General features: G+C 32.4%; 1 protein-coding gene across 7 annotated transcripts in view; it reads right to left on the bottom strand.

Annotated features, from left to right (window-relative positions):
• wake (wide awake) overlaps positions 1-19,571 on the bottom strand; it is a 492,350-nt gene that overhangs the window by 20,572 nt on the left and 452,207 nt on the right. For 2 of the 7 annotated variants that reach the window (XM_065364775.1, XM_065364741.1), the window contains one exon: positions 15,159-15,257. The exons of 4 other annotated variants lie outside the window; for them this stretch is intronic. In XM_065364775.1, coding sequence (XP_065220847.1) covers positions 15,159-15,257 — 99 coding nt within the window. Of the gene's footprint in view, positions 1-14,017; positions 14,379-15,158; positions 15,258-19,571 lie in introns of those variants that run through there. One more of the 7 variants, XM_065364783.1, reaches the window with a different exon arrangement.

The raw sequence follows: 19,571 nt of genomic DNA, 5'->3' as shown, positions 1-19,571 counted from the left end.
AAAAAGGCGCAACTTTCAGTCAAAAATACCAAAAATTGCAAAAGTTTGGCATTGAAACTTCTTATACAGAAAATGATTTTTTTTTCTGTTCCAAATTTTTAATTTTCTGAAGCTTTCAGCCTCGCTTCGTTTAGGCAAAATCGAAAATGTTCTGTTAATATTCTCTTTTCAAATTTGATTTTCAAAGGCCAAAAAACTAAAAAAAAAAAAAAACACGAAAAAAATGTTGAATTCTCGATTTTAGATTTCAGTACCACCCTTGCAATAAAACAATTCAAATTTTTCATCAAGTATAAAAGCATCATCTTGGAACATTTAAAATTATTCAACATTTTTGTTTTCAACTCCTTCTTCTAAAACTTCTTCGAACCCCATCAGAGTAATTATACCATGCAAAATACTGGGGGGAGGAGGGGGCTCTGGAGTAAAAGGTTGGGAAAATCGGGTGGATAAAAGTTGGAAAAATTTCAATCTTACACCCCTCCCCTCAACACATCTTCGTCGCGCCTCTGGACTCAATGATGCCTCCTCTAACCCTCCCCCCCAAATAATCTTCATATCATGACAAAATTGAAATGAAATGAGATTAAATATCAACGAAGTTTTCAATTTTGAAATAAAAATTGTGAGATTCAAAAATTGGTTGACAGATAACTAACCCCCCCCCCCACCCATAAGATGATGAAATCGGATTTTCACTGACACCAAGTCGAAATTGATCCAAAAGGTTAGGTATCTCTGATGTAAAAATTCTGCATACAAATTTATGACCGTCCATCCTCACACCTTCCAAAGATATTGCGCCCCCCCACCCAATGTCAAAACTGCAACAATTCTTATGTTTAAGGAGATGCATGAAAATTTGAACATTTTTTTCATCCACACTTTCTTGTTTTTTTTTTTTGCAAGTTGAAAATGTTGAATTATTTTATTTTGGGGGAGGGGGCACTGGAGCTGAACTTTTTTCATCTAGAACTCGATAATACCATTAAATACATATGACATATTTTTCCTAAACTCTAAATACCAGCAAAATTTCAACTAAAAAAAAAGTTTTCATTTTGGAAAAAGTAGAATTTTGCATAGAGAGCAAAAGTGCACGATTTTGAAAATATTATGGAAGTCTTTTCGCTGGAGAATTTTGTAAATACGCACACATTATCCATCGAGCAATCCCAAAAAACCCTAATGAATCACATTTCAAACAATTTCTTCAATTTTCTTTGGGGCGAGGGGCGGATGGAAAGGTTGGAGGGCTAAAAACTAAAAAATAGTTGATATTCGTATTCAGCCCTCACAAATACCTGATACACCATATAGTCCATAATTATATCATACGATGTTTTCCATTTCAAGGAAATGGGAGGGAAGGTGGCGATTGGGAGGGGGGAGTTGGAGAGTTCGAATAAAAAAAATGGTTTCATATTCGTATTTAGAGCCCTCGAAAATCTCGATATGTAACGTAATATTTGACATTTTTTCACATTTTGACCAAAATTCCGAGCTCCAAACCCCCCTCCCCCTCCTCCTCCCTCATAATTTTGGAAATCCCACCATGAAAATTTCAAAATTTTCAACATCATAAAAGTATAATTATGCTTCCATGATTTTTTTCAAATTTTCAAGTTACTGTTTCAAAAATTGACAAGTCAAGTATCAAAAATAATTGAGATTTCAAAAAAGCTCAACTTTGAATTTTTGAAAGTACTTTCGATTGAATTTAAAACACTGTAGACACTTTTTCTCCAATGTTGCAGCAGTCCCAAGTAATTGAACTTCCAAAGTTGGACATGACAATAAATTTCAACCGCTGAAAAACACATCTCCTCCTCCCCCCTCCCCCCAACAATGCTAGATAGTGGGGTTTAGGAAGGGCAGTGTTAGCGATATTTCTTTTTTCCCAGTGTGAGAGTTAAGAGACCTTCAAAAAAATTCTGATCGAAATCGGACCACCCAAAGAAAAAATTGAGCTGACTTCACATGAAATGATCCCTCAAATTTCGAAAATGAACGATGCGACTCGAATTCAATTTTTTCTTTCAAATATTACCACCTAATTTTGCAGTCCAGCTTCTAGCATGAAATTTTCATTTCCAGAGCGTTGAAGGGCTGAGGGGGAGGGGGGTGCCAAAATTTGAAATTGATGAAATTACAGATATGAAAATATAAACCGATCGAATGCGATACTTTCATTCAAAATTCTCTACCAAAATTAATGATGGAAAATAACCAATCACAAGCCAGAATGAATTTCCTTCACGATTCCCTCCTATCCCTTCAATTTACACGTAAGTACTTATGTAGGTAGATTTGCAGACAGGAAGTACAGCTGACGACAAAAAAATGCATACTTATTACAATGTTAATTTTTATAGGTTCTGTGAAAAAGAAACCGCAGCTGAAAGGAACGAGAACGTGGTGACCACCTTCTCCCCTTTTCTTCTCCTGCACTAACAATAAACGTGTAGACAAACAATTTCGTTCAGATATGATTTTTATATAGAACAATCGTTTCCATTTATTCGTTCAAGAAATATCTACTACTACATGCGAGGTTATTTTTGAGAAAGTGGGTTAGCAATTAGCATTTTGGAAAACGATTCGAAAAAACAGCTCACCCCCCCCCCCTAATCAAAGATACTCCAGATTAAAAAACGAAGCATTCTCACATAAAATTTCAAAAAAATTGAAAAAAAAGACTTCAAAAATAAATTGAGAAAGTCAAAACCAGGAAGTCCGCAAATTTTCAACAAAAAAAAATGATTGCTGTGTCCACACGTAATTTTTACCAAATTTGATTATTCACTCTAAGTATCTTTAATATTCCTCAAACAGATTTGGTTCAATTTTGATCAGTCTCAAGATATGAGCCTTGAAGTTTTGCAGTTCAGGAGCAAAAATCGTCAATGAGTGAACATAATCGAAGACTGACGTTTTTCACAAACTCCAGAGACATGAAGATACGTATTAAAACCGGGACACCTTGTATGCACATATTTTTACACTCTTCAGATGCTACTACGAGACCATAAACCATACCTAAGCTTAAGCTGATTATGAAACAACCATAATGGAAACTGTATAGCGTATACTACGAGTATCATAAGACGACGATGATGCGTCCAGTATCACGTTTTTTCCATCCTCTTTCCCCTGTGGACGGTTTCGTTCAAACGAAAACTCGCATCAAATCCAGCCAATAAATATAAAAATCCAGATACCTTACTCGCGAGCTTCGACTCGTGCCGAAGCCGACGCCGCGTAAAAATAATCACCATCAATCCCGCTCTGCTCTCTGCTCCAGCTAACTTAGCCGAGCCCAATCATTTATCCATAAATGGAGAAAGTATCTTCACAACGAAAATTAATTCATTACGTGTAATATGTGTAATATTATGTTCAGTCCTACGTCATTCAATTTTCATATTCGTCAAAATTTTTGAAGGATTTTTATTGCATTTTTTTTTGTTGTGAAGATGGATGTTTTTTGACGCATTCCTTTGCACAGGACCAAAAAAATGTCGTACTTGTATTTTTCGGTCGAATATACGAGTACGTTCCCTATAAAGAAATACTTTTTGAAGGGTTCTGCTCTCTAAGCCGAATTCTAAGTACATTTCATGCCAGATTTCATTTATTCGTCGTCGCCACTTCGTAATCGTAAAATACAAGGTCGTATTCGAGTTGACAAAAACTTCACCGAATGTCTGTAAATTGTGATAATGGGTTTCGGGGTGTTTTTCTAGAACGATTCTGACGTATGTAGAAATGAAATCACAAAATCTGCACCTGAGATGTACCTACGTAATTTTTCTTGTGTATAATGCGTTCCCCAAAGAAATATTTTCCAAAGGTTACGCAGCTAAATTCTACGTAGTAATACATTTCATTTATTCGTCGTGACTTTGTAATGGTGAAATTCATCATTCAAGGTCACATTCACGTTGACAAATAATTCAAAGAATGTCTGCATTGCCTGCAAATTTTCAGGGTGTTTTTCTAGAGCGACTTCGACGTAGAAATGAAATTACAAAGAAATCAGTATTCGGTTTAACGTTTAGTTGCATTGATTAACGCGTTGATAACTTTATCAGAAGCATTACTTATTGAAATCGTACAATAATTTTTCAAAAAACGAATAGAAGATACTTCAAAAAATGCTGGCCATCAAAACCTATTTTTTCATTTTGTTGGTTGTAGGTGAGTATGAGTAACTGTCAAGTAAAAAAATAATATACATAAATGTATGTATTTCACTGATTTTGATCAAATGGGGTTGAAAAGCCGAAATTCTTTCTGTAAATTATGAAGTCAGCTGCAGGTAGATTTCAAGTGTTTTCGAGGCCTCCAGCAGCTTTTTGGAAATTACTGGAGCCTCCAGTGAATTTTTCAAACTTGAAATTTCAACAAGATTTCATCAAATGGAGATGGAAATCCGAAATCCACCGGAAACTCCAAAACGGATTGAAACTGCCTGTAATAAGTTTTAAAAATTTACTGTAGGCTCCAGTAATTTTCAAAAAGTCGCTGGAGGTTCCGAGACGACTTGAAATCCACCTGCAGTCGACTTCATAGCGAATTGAAATTATTAGTAAATGTTCGCTGTGTAAATTTCGGCTTCCCAACTCTATTTTGATGTAATTTTGTGGAAATTTCAAGATTCAAAAATTTACTGGAGGCTCTAAGAACTTTCAAAAACGTCACTGGAGGCTTCAAAATGACTCGAGATTACCTGCAGTCCACTCGATAGCGCGTTGAAATTGGAGTTCAGAGTAAATTTTGCATTTCCGGCACTGTTTGGTAAAATTTTATTGAAATTTCGAGCATTGAAAAATCTGCTGGAGGCTCCAGCAATTTTCAAAAAATCGCTGGAGGCTCCAAAACGACTTGAAATCTACTTCAGGGTGTCTAACAAAATTTCAAAATGAAAAAAAAAGGACTTGAAAAGGACTTTTAGTAGGACTTTCAGCAGGTCACTTTTCAAGCATTTACGGAATTTTCTGAGGTGTGTGGGTGGGGGTCAACATTTTTTCAAGGTGGGAGGTTCAAAATTTACATTCAAGTTTTTAGCCGAAGGAATTTTAGCAAGACTTTTAACAGGACAGTTTTTGAACACTTGGGATTTTTTAAGAGGGATAGAGGGCGTGATTTCTCCTTCAAGTTCGGAATTTGTTATTAATTAATGAAAAGAGAAACAAACTGGCATTGGCGAAGCGAGGGCGAAAGCTCTCAAAAATTAGAAGGTATTTTGGGAGATATAAAAAATTATGTTATCTTGTGTGATGAGTTTACTAAGTATATTATTTTGCTTCAAAATTTTGAAATTCGAATAATTATTTTTTTGAAAAATTGAAAATGAAAAAAGAAAAGCGAACGGGCACGAGCAATGTGATGGCAAAAGCATTCGGAAATTATTATTCCGAGAGGCATAAAAACGATGGTATTCGAAATCTGAAAAGAACAGTAAACGGGCAAATCAGCATTTCGAGAGGTACAAAAACAAAGTTTGTTTGTGTGATGATGAAGAATTATTTAGGTATGTTTTGTTTCAAACTTTTAAAATTTGAATTATGATTTTTTTTTAAAAATGCAAAAGCTTTAGAAATTCAGTATTTTGAAAGGAATGAAAACGATGTTTTTTTGTGTAATAAGTTACCTATATTTTGCTACAAAATCTTAAAATTTAAATGATGATTCAACACCCCAATTCAAAAAAAGAAAAAATTCAAACTTTAAAAAGAAAAGCAAACAAACCCGAGTGAAGCAAGGCTAAAAGTTTTCAAAATTTTACGTTTTGCTGAGAAGTAAAAAAAAAAAAATCTGAAAGGAAGGAGGAGGGCAGAAGCTCAAAAAAATGTGTGATTCAAGTTCTAGAAAAATCGACAAATGAGTCCTTTTCTACAAGTTCAAAATTCCGGGAAAAAGGGGAAAAAATTGAAAATTTGAAAAAGTCATTTTGGATAAAATTGTTGAAAAAAAGGACACTAAAAGGACAAAAAGGTGTCATGGGCAAAAAAATGACTTTTGAAGGATAAAAAGGAGTGTTAATAGACACCCTCCCTGTCCTTGCAGTCGACTTCACAGCATACTGAAATTAGTTCACAAAATAAATTTTGAATTTCCGACTGCATTTGATGAAATTTTGTGGGAATTTCAAGATTCAAAAACCCTACTGAAGGCTCCATGAATTTTCAAAAATTCGCTGGAGCCTCCAAAATAAATTCAGCTCGTTGTTGCACCCCCCTAAGAGATGTTAAGACTCGTGTAATATTATACCTTGGGATATAACGCATTTTTTAAAACACATTCCAGCTATGGGTCCCCCTCCCCACTTTTCTTTCTACAAATGTCTCAATCGTAAATCATACACCTAATACCTACATTATATTGATGCATTCAAATAAGCGCTAGGTGTAGATAAAATCTATACCTAGGTGGTTATAAATCAGATCAAAAAGTACGCTATAAATGTCAAGTTTCTGAAATCTTCGATTCACGCGTGTGTTTGATTTATTGTATTTGTAAAGATGGATGTTTTTTGATGCATGGCTTGGAAAATCACTAAAAATATCGTACTTGGTATTTTCCCTTCAATTATGCGTTCTCTAAAAAAAATATTTTTCAAGGGTTCCGATCGAAGCCGAATTCTACTAACGTACATTTCATGCCAGATTTCATCTATTCGTCATCACTTTGTAAACAATATCATTCAAAGTCGATCATATTAAAGTTGACAAATAATTCATCGAATGTCTGTAAATTATGATAATGGTTTTTGGGATATTTTTCTACACCGATTTTGACGCAGAAATGAAATCACAAAATCACTATAAATATAAATATTCAGAATCGGAATGAAAAGGAATCAGTATTCGGTTTAACGTTTAGTTGCATTAATTAACGCGTTGATAATACCTATACCTATTCAAATCGTAATAATTTTTTAAAAAAATCGAATCGAAAATATTTTATGCAATGCTGCTCATCAAAACCTATTTTTTCATTTTATTGGTTGTAGGTGAGTTCGAGTAACTCTGTTTAGTAAAAATATGTAATATGTACATATTTTTGCTGATATTGTAATTAAAGGCACACTTATGTGCTTTAATTTAAAAATCGGTTAACATCAACTGAAAAATAAATTGCTTAATTGTGCCTGTTTGTTAATTTCAGTTTTACAACTTTATGCAGTTAAATGTAAGTACCTACTCGGCGTAACTTTTATAATTTTTAAATTATCAAATTTACTTCATGTTTATCCGCCAAAAAATTCTGCGAAAAAGAATTAAATCTCCTCCCTGCAACCGGTTTTTCGGAAAACTATTCTCGAATAAACCTACCGACATATGATTATTCAAAACCAACATTCAAAGGCATTTCTAATATTTTTAAAATTTCGAACAAAAATACTTTCCAAACACTATAATGAATACGTAATTCAAGAAATAGAAAATAACAATTCACTTTATATATTGTTAATGCCAACTAATGAACCTGGAATTCATTGAAATAACCATAATATACTCGTACATATGTATCAGATGGCGGGCACAACATATTATACACCTACTATTTCTGTTTTTTCAGACTCTGTTGTTGTCGCTCCTAACCCACCATACGCTGGAACTGACACTGATTGGTATGGCCAATGCTGGGATCGTCCTCCTCCTCCTCCAGCAGATAACGGCGGCGGTCAAACTGGCAGCAGTTAGTAAGGCGTCACTTTTAGATAGGTATTAGGAAAAACTCAGCATTTCAATTTTTTCATAACATAAGTTTACAAACCTCTATTTTTAACCGATATAGGTAAACCTAATACGACTAATGTCAATTTTTTCATATACATAATGTAAATTTATACAGACTTCGATTTTTAACAAAAATAAACCTACCTAATAATTTTCATCATAAGTTGATGTTTCATCTATAAGTTTGAATTTTTCTTTTCATTTTTCATTAGAGTTTACAAGAATTCTGACCCAAAAAATGAGAAAATTTTCAGTCGATTTTTTTTCAACTTTGAAAGGTTCCTGACACCATAGTGTTTTAATACAAATTCTTCCACTTGAGTCAATCCATGTTGAATCAGCTTCGTTTTTGGTTCAGGAATTCCAATTTGGCTCGAATTTTTTGCAAGTTTCTTACGTGTAAATTTCAAATTTCAAATGGTGAAGTCTTGAAGAAGGATTTAAAAAAATCAAATTCGAACTTTGAAAATAGAGAAAAAATCGATATGGGCCAGAAATCTCACCCCTAACTTCTCTCTAATCGACTGGAAGCGTGCTCAAGTTCATTGGAGGGGGGTTCAAAAATTTGAAATTTTTCTAAAATATTGCTGGAGGCTCCAAAAGAACGACACTCGGACTCTAAAAAATTATGGCAGAGAACTTGCAAAAAAAAAAAAAAATGTTCATTCTGCATGTTCAAAATTATTGAAACAAATCTGATTCATCGCCCACCTTCAAAGGGTTATATGAACGATGGATCAAAATCTGAAAAATTTCGTTTCCTCCTTCGAATCCATTATTCTGGAAAAAATGAATAAAATCACGTTAGACTGTCAGTTCCAGGGAGAGAAAAGGGTGGAACTGAATCGAAAAGCAGACAGTCGAAGCATCGGTTGAAATAATGAATTATGAAACTAATTGACCCAGTTCTTTCAAAAATGACTTATTCTCTTTCTTTTTTTTGGTACACGTGAAGTGAAGAATAAAAGAGATAAATGCACGTAAAAATAATTCAACGAAAACTCGAATTAACGTCATCGGTCGAGAATTCCGAATTATTCTTAAAAATAGTAGGAAACACTCGTAGTACATAAATTTAGTCCCGGAAGAGGTCGTATACAGAATGGACTGGCAACGTGACCGAAATCACGACCAACGACAGCTATCGGCCAATGTACCTCGACTTTACAATATCCGAACGTCAAATTATACCTACCCTTACCCTATTACTCGTCCTCGTCTCATATACGATAATAGGTAGGCTTGCAGTGAAATTTTGACCAAAATTCATTAAACCTTGGCGAGAGTTGCGTCAGACTAGTTTTCAAGTAAAAATTATACGTACAGCAGAGTGGCAGGGGCTGCAGGGGATGGGGTCACAGAGTGTCACGTCAGTTCTGCTGTCGGAGTCGTCGAGTCGTTGTGACCGTTGCTTTTGTAGCCCTTTGTGAACGATACGACTAGGTGTACTGTGTAGATATACGATGATGATTCATTAATCAAAATGAGTGCATTATTATTACTAAAAACTCGATGGTATTTTTGTGTAAATTCTATATCGTTGTTGTACAATATAGCATGAGTATGACTATACGACAACGATACGTCATTTATTTAATAAATTTTCCGGTTTTATTGGGTTTCGTTTCGGTTCGATGATACATAAGCTTACGCAGCGTGATTTGCTGCAGCATTGGAAACATTGTACAGTAACGGTTGGTGGCATAAAATTAGAATTATGTATTATGATCAATAAACTGTATAAATTTCGAAAAATTTTCATCCATTATTTTTCTTAATTTTTTCTAGTTATTATCAACTGCAGAAGGGAACTCCCTCTGCGCAGGTAACTCAATCATTGCTACAGCGGCCAAGGGAAGGGGGGTTATTCCCAAAAAAAGGGGTATTTAGAGGAATTCTGATTTAGAAGAAATGGAGAATATTCAATAAAAAGTTCAGTACTTGACTTTTTGAAAAATTTTCAGCTAGGAAAAGGGCTCCGAATACGACCAATTTTCAGTCGTGGTAAATACTTCGATTTTCTAGGATCCCCTCCCCCCACCAAAAAAAAGAAATAAAACAGAAGATTTCAATACATAATTGAAATATTTTGGTTTCTACGAGTAATTTTAAAAAGTTGAAATACTTTGTAACTTTTCGATTTCAAAAACGAGACTTTTTGGAAATTTTTGGCAAAAAAGTGAGATTTTGATAATTTTAACAAAAGAAATGAGCTTTTGGGCAATTTCTTGCAAAAAAGTGAGACTTTGGGGGCAATTTTTGGAAAAATACGTAACTTTTTAACATTTTTTGCTAAAACAGAAAATTTTCAATTGAAATTCTCTGATTTTTAATTTTAAAAAGTATTGAAATATTTTGCAACTTTTTCGTCAAAAAATGGGACTTTTCGGCAATTTTCAGCAAAAAATAAGCGAGACTTTGATAATTTTAGCAAAAGTAAGACTTTTGACAATTTTTGGAAAAATATGAGAATTTTTGAAATTTTCTGCCAAGACACAAAATATTTTAAATTGAAATGGTTTTGTTTTCAATTTTAAAAAATTGTAATATTTTGAAACTTTTTGGTCAAAAAAATGAGACTTTTTGGAATTTTTCGACAAAAAACAGAACATTTTTTTTAATGTTCTAGTTTTTATGTACTTATTATAGGATGTACTTCAAAAAATTGAAATATTTTGCAACCATTTTTGTTAAAAAATGAGACTTTTTGGAAATTTTTTGCAAAAAAGTAAGACTTTTGGCAATTTTTGGAAAATATGAAACTTTTTTGAATTTTTTGCTAACAAACAGAACATTTTGAATTGAAATGTAAGTACTGGTTTTTAATTTTAAAAACTTTAAATATTTTGCAACTTTTTCTTTCGAAAAATGAGACTTTTTGGCAATTCTCAGCAAAAAAGTATCACTTTAAAAATTTTAGCAAAACAGACTTTTTTGGAAATTTTTGGAAAATAATGAGATTTTTTAAAATTTTTCTGCCAAAATACAGAACATTTTAAATTGAAATGTTCTTGTTTTGGAGTTTCAAAAATTGAAATATTTTGCAACTTTGTTGCCAAAAATGAGACTTTTTGGCCATTCTCAGCAAAAACGTGACCCTTTGAAAATTTTAGCAAAAGTGAGACTTTTTTGACAATTCTTGGAAAAATATAAGATTTTTTGAAATTTTCTGCCAAAAAACAGAACATTTTAAATTGAAATGTTCTTGTTTCGGAGTTTCAAAAATTGAAATATTTTGCATATTTTTTTTTGGTTAAAAAATGAGAATTTTTGGCATTTTTTGGCAAAAAAGTGAGACTTTGAAAATTTTAGCAAAAGTGAGACTGTTATGACAATTTTTGGAAAAATGAGATTTTTTGAAACTTTCTGCCAAAAAACAGAACATCTTAAATTGAAATATTATTCTTGTTTTGAATTTTGAGAAATTGAAATATTGTCTAACTTTTTTGTCAAAAAACGAGACTTTTAAGGCAATTTTCAGCAAAAAAGTGACATTTGAAAAATATTAGCAAAAGTTGGACTTTTTTTTGACAATCTTGGAAAAACAGTGAAACTGCAACGTTTTATAAGTTATGACCATTTTTGGAAAAATACGAGATTTTTTGAAATTTTTTGCCAAGATACAAAACATTTTAAATTGAAATCTTCTTGTTTTGGATTTTCAAAAATTGAAATATTTTGCAACTTTTTTGTCAAAAAAATGAGACTTTTTGGCAATTATTAGAAAAAAGGTGACATTTAAAATTTTTTTAGCAAAAGTTAAGACTTTTTTGACAATTTTGGAAAAATATGATATTTTTGGAAATTTTCTGCCAAAAAACAGAACATGAATCTTAAAAAACTGAAAAATATTTTGCAACTTTTTGATTAAAAAATGAAAATTTTTGGCACTTTTTGGCAAAAAAGTGAGGCTTTGAAAATTGTATCAAAAGAGAGACTGTTATGACAAATTTTGGAAAAATATAAGAGATTTTTTGAATTTTTTTGCCAAAAGCAGATCATTTTAAATTGAGATGTTCTGGATTTAATTTTAAAAATTGAAATATTTTGCAACTTTTTTGTCAAAAAATGAAACTTTTTGGCAATTTTTAGAAAAAAGGTGACATTTAAAATTATTTTAGCAAATTAATTTAATACTTTTTTGACAATTTTGGAAAAAGATGATATTTTTGGAAATTTTCTGCCAAAAAACAGAACATGAATCTTAAAAAACTGAAAAATATTTTGCAACTTTTTGATTAAAAAAATGAAAATTTTTGGCACTTTTTGGCAAAAAAGTGAGACCTTGAAAATGTTATCAAAAGTGAGACTGTAATGACAATTTTTGGAAAAATATGAGATTTTTGACATTTTTTGCCAAAAGCAGAACATTTTAAATTGAAATGTTCTGGATTAAATTTTAAAAAGTGAAATATTTTGCAATTTTTTTGTCAAAAAATGAGAAGACTATTATTTGCAATTTCAAGTAAAAAGTGACATTTGAAAAATTTTAGCAAAAGTTGGACGTTTTTTGACAATTTTGGAAAAATATGAGATTTTTGGAATTTTTTTGCCAAAAGACAGAACATGAATTTTAAAAAACAGAAACATATTTTGCAACTTTTTGATTAAAAAATGAGAATTTTTGGCATTTTTTTTAGCAAAAAAGTGAGACTTTGAAAATTTTATCAAAAGTGAGACTGTTATGACAATTTTTGAAAAAATTATGAGATTTTTTGAATTTTTTTGCCAAAAGCAAAACATTTTAAATTGAAATGTTCTGGATTTTAAAAATTGAAATATTTTGCAACTTTTTTTGTCAAAAAATGAGAAGACTAAAATTTATTTGCAATTTTAAGCAAAAAAGTGACATTTGAAAATTTTAGCAAGAGTGAGACTTTTTGGGCAAACTTTTGGAAAAATATTACATTTTTGGAAATTTTCTGCCAAAAAATGAGAACACTATTTGGAAATTTTCAGCAAAAAAGTAGCTTCTTAAAAATTTTAACAAAAGTGAGACTTTTTGGACAATTTCTAGAAAAATATGAGACTTTTGGAGATTTTTTGCTAAAAAACTGATGAAATGGTCTTGTTTTGAATTTTAAAAAAATGAAATATTTTGCAACTTTTTTTCGTTTAAAAAATGCGACTTTTCGGAAATTTTTGGCAAGACAGTAAAACTTTGATAATTTCAACAAAAGGAATAGCTTTTTGCCAATTTCTCGCAAAAAGTGAAACTTTTGACAATTTTTGGAAAAATATGAAACTGTTTGGAATTTTTCGCCAAAAAAACAAAACATTTTTAATTGAAATGTTCTGCGGTTTTCAATTTCAAAAAGTTGAAATATTTTGCAACTTTTTATCGTCACAAAATGAGACTTTTTGGCAATTTTTGAAAAAAATGAGAATTTGATAATTTCAACAAAAGGAAGGGCTTTTTGGAAATTTCTAACAAAAAAGATGGACTTCCCGATAATTTTTTCAAAAAAGAAAGACTTTTTTGAATTTTTGGGAAAAAAGGAAATTTTTTAGCAATTTTGCAATATATGTAGAGCTACAGTTTTCAACAATTTTTTCGTTTACAAAAAGCAAGACTTGACTATTCTAGCAAAAAACAGCACTTTACGGAAATTATTGGAAAAACCTGTAGGTACTTTTACGCAACTTTGGTCAAAACATCGAGAATTTTGGCAATTTTTTGAAAAAGGGGGACTTTTTGGAATTTCCTGTACAAAAACGACAACCCTTAGCTAATTTTTTAAAAAGCGAAAATTTATGTAAATTTTTAAAGAAGAAATCTGACCAATAAATTGAAAAATTCAAAAAATTTTCACCGATTATTTTACTTGATTTTCAATTTTTTTTCAGCTGAAGAAGGGTGCTCTTTGCGCAGGAAGCTCAATCATTGCTTGAGAGACCAGTAGGAAAGGTTCTTCGCAAAAAGGGCACTACTTAGAAGAATTTTCACGCAGAAATTGAGAAAATTTATTTAGAAATTCAGCATTTCAATTTTTTTTTTAAATTCTCAACTGGTAGGGGGCTCTGAGTACGACTTGATTCTCAGTTGGAGTGCTTCGAATTTCAAGGATTTTTTCCAATAGGAAAAAATTGAAAAAAAAAATATAGGTTGGAACCACCCCAGATGAGCCCAAAACTGAATTTCACCTCACACAACTCCAGATCAAGTCTACAGTCAACATGATTAAGGTTAACCAAAAACGACCAAAATCATTTTTAAACCCTCTCTAAACCATGGCACGAATAAAATTCCACCAAATTGTAGTACATACCGCATCTGATCAACAACATTTCCCATTCAGCACCACTGGTCAGTGACACATCGAAGGTATACTTCCGACGTGAAAAATTCTTCAAACGCATCAATAATGGTAAATTTTCGGCGACGAAAATCAAATCAATATCGACACCTGACGCAGGCCATCGCCATACCTACGTCTTTATTACGTATATTACGTTCAGGTACGTGATTCAAAACACACAAACACAACACGCAGCATTTCATTCATCGAACCACGATCACCATCGCACGTCACATATAAAATACTCGTATATTCGTAATTCGTATAGTAAGCAGTACACGTGCTCAGGTTCGAACAATACACCGCGAATGAGATTTGAATACAAAGCACGATTACTATGGTCGCGTCGTCGGTGACTGCGAGAGTCGAACAGGAAAAAAAATTCAACACGCGTATACTGAATTCGAGCCAATTAACTCATTACAATTTATCCAATCCCTTTGGGTCTATCGGTGGTAGAGGCAACACGTCTCTTTCACTATAAAGCACCCTGCACCGATCACTCTTCCGAGTCGGGAGTCAATTACCACTACCGTAAACACACCTTTGGTACCAGAAGTCTTCCGGTATTGTCCTCAATAATGCGACTCACACATTCGGCCATTCGGGTAAACAAACAATCAACAATAATCGTCATTTTGTTCTCTCACTAACTAAACAGATCAATAATCAATTATTAATTGAAATACAGCCCCATCCATATAAGTAGTATACGATATTATTGTGTGACGTGATCTTTCCAAAGATCGTATTTCATTTCTGCCAATATTGCGAATAATACGACTCGTATCGCCACGTGCGAAACCACGAGTCGAACAGTATCGAGATACTAAAAATTAAAAACAAAACCGATCGCGTCAATCGACATCAATTAATTTCAATTTAAAAACTTCTCCAATTCCTAATCAACCGTTATTGTTTTCGATACCCTACGTTTATTTCCACAATACGACAATTTTATTCGTATTGGTATACTCGTATAGTTGAGAGTTCGCGTATCAGAAAACAAAAAAAAAAAAGTTCAACGCGTATCAAGTTCGACAACCTTAAAAAATAAAAAAAAATGTACAATTTACGTATAGCGCACGAGGCAGCATAGTAGAGTACTCACCGTGGGCATGTATGTCCAAATTTTGGAATTTCCTTTGTTGTTTAACTACTTTATTATTTACTTCGGGTATGTTTCGTATGCCACACGTGGCCGATACTTCTACAAAACAAAAAATAAAAACGCAAAAAATAAACACACTGGTAAGCAAATCAAAAAAAATGAAAATTCGACCATCAGATAACAAACGTCCCAACACCGTTTATAACAAAGTACTGATTCGCAATCAGGAGGTTAAAAATGATTTTTGAAAAAAAAAACATGAGATCGGGTTGTATTTTTCGAGCACCCTTTTTCAACGACCCACCACGTTTTTGAAAAAAGTTGCTATCTCTGCATCTGTGGTCTGAAAAATTTTTCTAACAAAAGTTGACAATTGAACCCTTTCTAGAATAATTTTCAGTTAGAGGAAAATTTCGATGCGAGCCAGCTTCTTCCCCTCCATCTGTCAAAATTTCAAGGGCTAAAGTGCTTTTTTCGATTTTTGGTGAATTTTTGAAAATCAAATTTAAGGTTAAAAATGAGGGAAAAAATCTAAATTTTACCAAATTGACCGAGAATGCTGAAATTTGGGATATATCCTATTTTCGACATGCCAAATCGATTGAAAACGGTTTCAACCCGTTTTGAGCAGTTCTGGAGCCTCCAGCAGATTTTTGGAACTCGAAATTCCCACAAAATTTCATCAAAATGGAGTTGGAAATCCAAAATTGACGCTGTGCTCCAACTTGAACACGCTATCAAGTCCACTGCTGGCGCGTTTACGTCATTTTGGAGCCTCCAGCGACCTTTTGAAATTTCTTGGAGCCTCCAGTATATTTCTGAAAACTGAACTTTCCACAAAATTTCATACAATATGCTATGAAGTCGACTGCAGGTAGATTTCAAGTCTTTTTGTAGCCTCCAGCAACTTTTTGAAAATTACTGGAGCCTCCAGTAAATTCTTGAAATTTGGAATTTCCATAAAAGTTCATCAAATGCAGTCGGAAACCCAAAATTCATTCTGCGAACTAATTTCAGTATGCCATGAAGTCGACTTCTGGTAGATTTCAAGTTGTTTTGGAGCCTCCAGCAACTTTTTGAAAATTACTGGAGCCTCCAGTAAATTCTTGAAATTTGGAATTTCCATAAAATTTCATCAAATGCAGTCGGAAACCCAAAATTCATTCTGCGAACTAATTTCAGTATGCCATGAAGTCGACTTCTGGTAGATTTTAAGTCGTTTCGGAGCCTCCAGCGATTTTTGGAAATTACTGGAGCCTCCAGCAGATTTTTCAATGCTCGAATTTATTCTGCAAACTAATTTCAATGCGCTACGAAGTCAACTGCAGGGGGATTTCAAGTCATTTTGGAGCCTCCAGCGATTTTTTGATAATTACTGGAGCCTCCAGTAGATTTTTGAAACTTCAAACGGAGATAGAAAGTCGAAATTCATTCTGCAAACTAATTTCAATACGCTACAAAGTCGACTGCTGGTGGATTTCAAGTCGTTTTAGAGCCTCCAGCGACTTTTCAAACAGTCGTATGGCGTTTTTTGGGAACTTGAAATTTCCAAAAAGGAGCTGGAAGCTTCAAAACCATTTGAAACCACCACGTAGTCGACTTCATATCGTATTGAAATTAGTTTACGAAGTAAATTTCATGTTTCAAAAATCTACTAGAGGCCTCGGTAATTTTCAAAAAGTCGCTGGAGGCTCCAAAATGACTTGAACTCACCTGAAATCGTCTTCAGAGGGTGTTAAAATTGGAGTGTAGAGTAAATTTCAACTTTCCATCTCCATTTGATGAAATTTTGTGAAAATTTAAAGATTCAAAAATCTTTTGGAGGCTCCAGAACGACTTGAGATTCACCTGCAGTACTTCGTAGCGCATTGCAATTGGTTTGCAGAATAAATTTCAGCTTTCCAACTCTATTTGATGACATTTTGTGGGAATTTCGAGTTCCAAAAATCTGCTGGAGGCTCCAGAATTGCTCAAAACGGGTTGAAACCGTTTCCAATCGATTTGGCATGTCGAAAATAGGATATATCCCAAATTTCAGCATTCTTGATCAATTTGGTAAAATTTTGATTTTTTCCCTCATTTTTGGCCTAAATTTGATTTTCAAAAATTCACCAAAAATCGAAAAAGGCACTTTAGCACTTGAAATTTTGACAGGTGAAATTTTTACCTGATCTTTCGATCTACCTTTGTACGATGTAGAAAATATAGGCTCTATCCAATCATACCGTCTTACATTTTTAATGTTGAACAGTTGATTTTTAATTTTTTTTTATAGTGATGATTCCGAAGGATTATCGTGAAAAATATTGACCATTTCCTAAAATTTTGCACTTTTCTTTTCTACACGGTAAATTTATTTTTAAAAAAGTGACCAAAGTCATTTTTTTTGGCCATTTTCGCCGAAATAGTGACAAAAGAGACTTGCAAGTGAAGTACTAAATTGATATTTTCGATTGATGAATTTTCAATTTTCGATTTCGATCCGAATAGAGTGATTCGTTCTCTCGAAGACGATCTGGAGGTTTCAATTATTTCTAAAATACAGCTTTCTATCGTAATTTTGGAAGAGGAAGGGGTATTAGAATTGCCCTCCTTTTCACAGGATTATTATTTCGAAAAAATTGCGGATACAAATTTTACATGGATTGTGATCAAATTTTTCTCATAAAAATGAACTTTGGTGACTAAAAAAAAAAATATATGGAAAAATTAACCAAAAAAGTGATTAAAACTTTAATCTATACAAAAACATTCAGCATAATGAATGATTCAAGATTTGAAAACAATTTCAATAAAAATCAATTTTGTTTCAAGAATTTTGGTTTAAGTTTTGAAGAAAAAAAAAAGAAATTTGTGAAAAAAAAACTGGGAAAAAGTAGCTGAGAATGAAAGTTGTTCTTATTCAAAAAAAAAAAGACATACATTCCTCAAGTTCACCCTCTCTTTTTAATGAGCCTACCCCCTCCAAAAAAATTACGATTTCTGTAAGTTAAGAGTTGTCAAATACAATTTTCAGGGGTAAAAGTTGAAAATTTGAAGTGATTTTCAAAAACGATGTCGAATCAAAAGCAAAATTACCAAAATTTTTCAAAAAAATTGCTCAATTAGCAAAATAAAACAACTTTTTCAATTTTAACGTAAAACAGGATTAAAAGTTATTTTTTCAGAGTTTTTTTTTCAAAATCGTAACCAAAATTCTTGAAAAAATTGATTTTACTGAAATTTTTTTCAAATCTTGAATCATTCATTATGCTGAAATTTTTTTATGTGGGGGAGGGATGGAGGGGGGTGTTTATAATTATAAGATTATTATGTTTTCTGTTTTTTGTCAATCTAAAATAAGATCAAAAGGTTTTAATAGCCTCTTTTTTTTACATTGCAAATTTTTTAGTCACTTTTTTGGTTAATTTTTCCAGTTTTTATTTTTGGTAAGCAAAGTTTCTTCTTATGAGAAAATTTGGTCACAATCCCTGTACCTGTGGCAACTGAGGGGGGGGGGGTTGAATCATATACCCCTCCGCCTCCGTCCACGGCTTGTCCAAAAAGCTGTACTTTGAAAATGATTAAAACCTTCAGATCATCTGGGAGAAGACGAATCACTCCCAAAGATTTAAATCAAAAATTGAAAATCCATCGATTGAAAATATCGATTTTCAAGAAATCCACTTTTAGGGGGAAAATGCAGCCCGATTTTGGTCAATTTTTTCTAAACAAACAACAAATTTGAAATAATCGATCACTTTGTGAATAATCAAAATGGAAAAATAAATGGATCAAAAAATCGATTTTCATTTCATAGTCTGGTAGGCATTTTAGAATTTTATTTCGTATCCTGGTTCCAAAAAAATCGATGTTTTTTTTTTAGAATTTTTGTTCGAATTTCCAAGTAAAATGCAAAAAAATGAATTTAATCCTCATTAATAAAAACGATTTAACCTCCTAATGGCACAGAACCTATTTTCCTTTTTTTTGTGACAATACTACTAATTCTACATAAAACAAAAAAAAAAAACAAAAAAACAAGCAAATAAACGAATTAAAAATTCCATGCCAGTGCAATTATTAAGCTTTGATCTTGCTCAAAATATTTTTTAAAAAAACAAAGCAACGAAACCATTGTAAAATTGAACTCTTTTTTTTCACAAAGAAACAATTTCGTAGTTTCTAGAGCTCAATTCTCATTTTAAAATTTTCAGCAATGAAAAAAAATTGATCGTGTTTTTCGATCAAACAGTGAGTGATAAAATTCTGATGTTTCATCAGTTTTGAAATGATGGAAATGTTTTAAAAAACCCGAAGGTTTATGATCAAAACTCTCATTCGAACTGACCTAGAATAAAAATTTAAAAAAAAACCACATAAAACAAAAAATACACACAATTACAACACCAACACCCATACCAAGCCCATAAA

Source organism: Planococcus citri, chromosome 1 (genome assembly GCF_950023065.1).
Source record: "Planococcus citri chromosome 1, ihPlaCitr1.1, whole genome shotgun sequence".
In the NCBI taxonomy this organism is placed as follows: domain Eukaryota; kingdom Metazoa; phylum Arthropoda; class Insecta; order Hemiptera; family Pseudococcidae; genus Planococcus; species Planococcus citri.
Note: the sequence above shows the minus strand (reverse complement) of the source record. Positions and strands in the feature narration are given on the sequence as shown.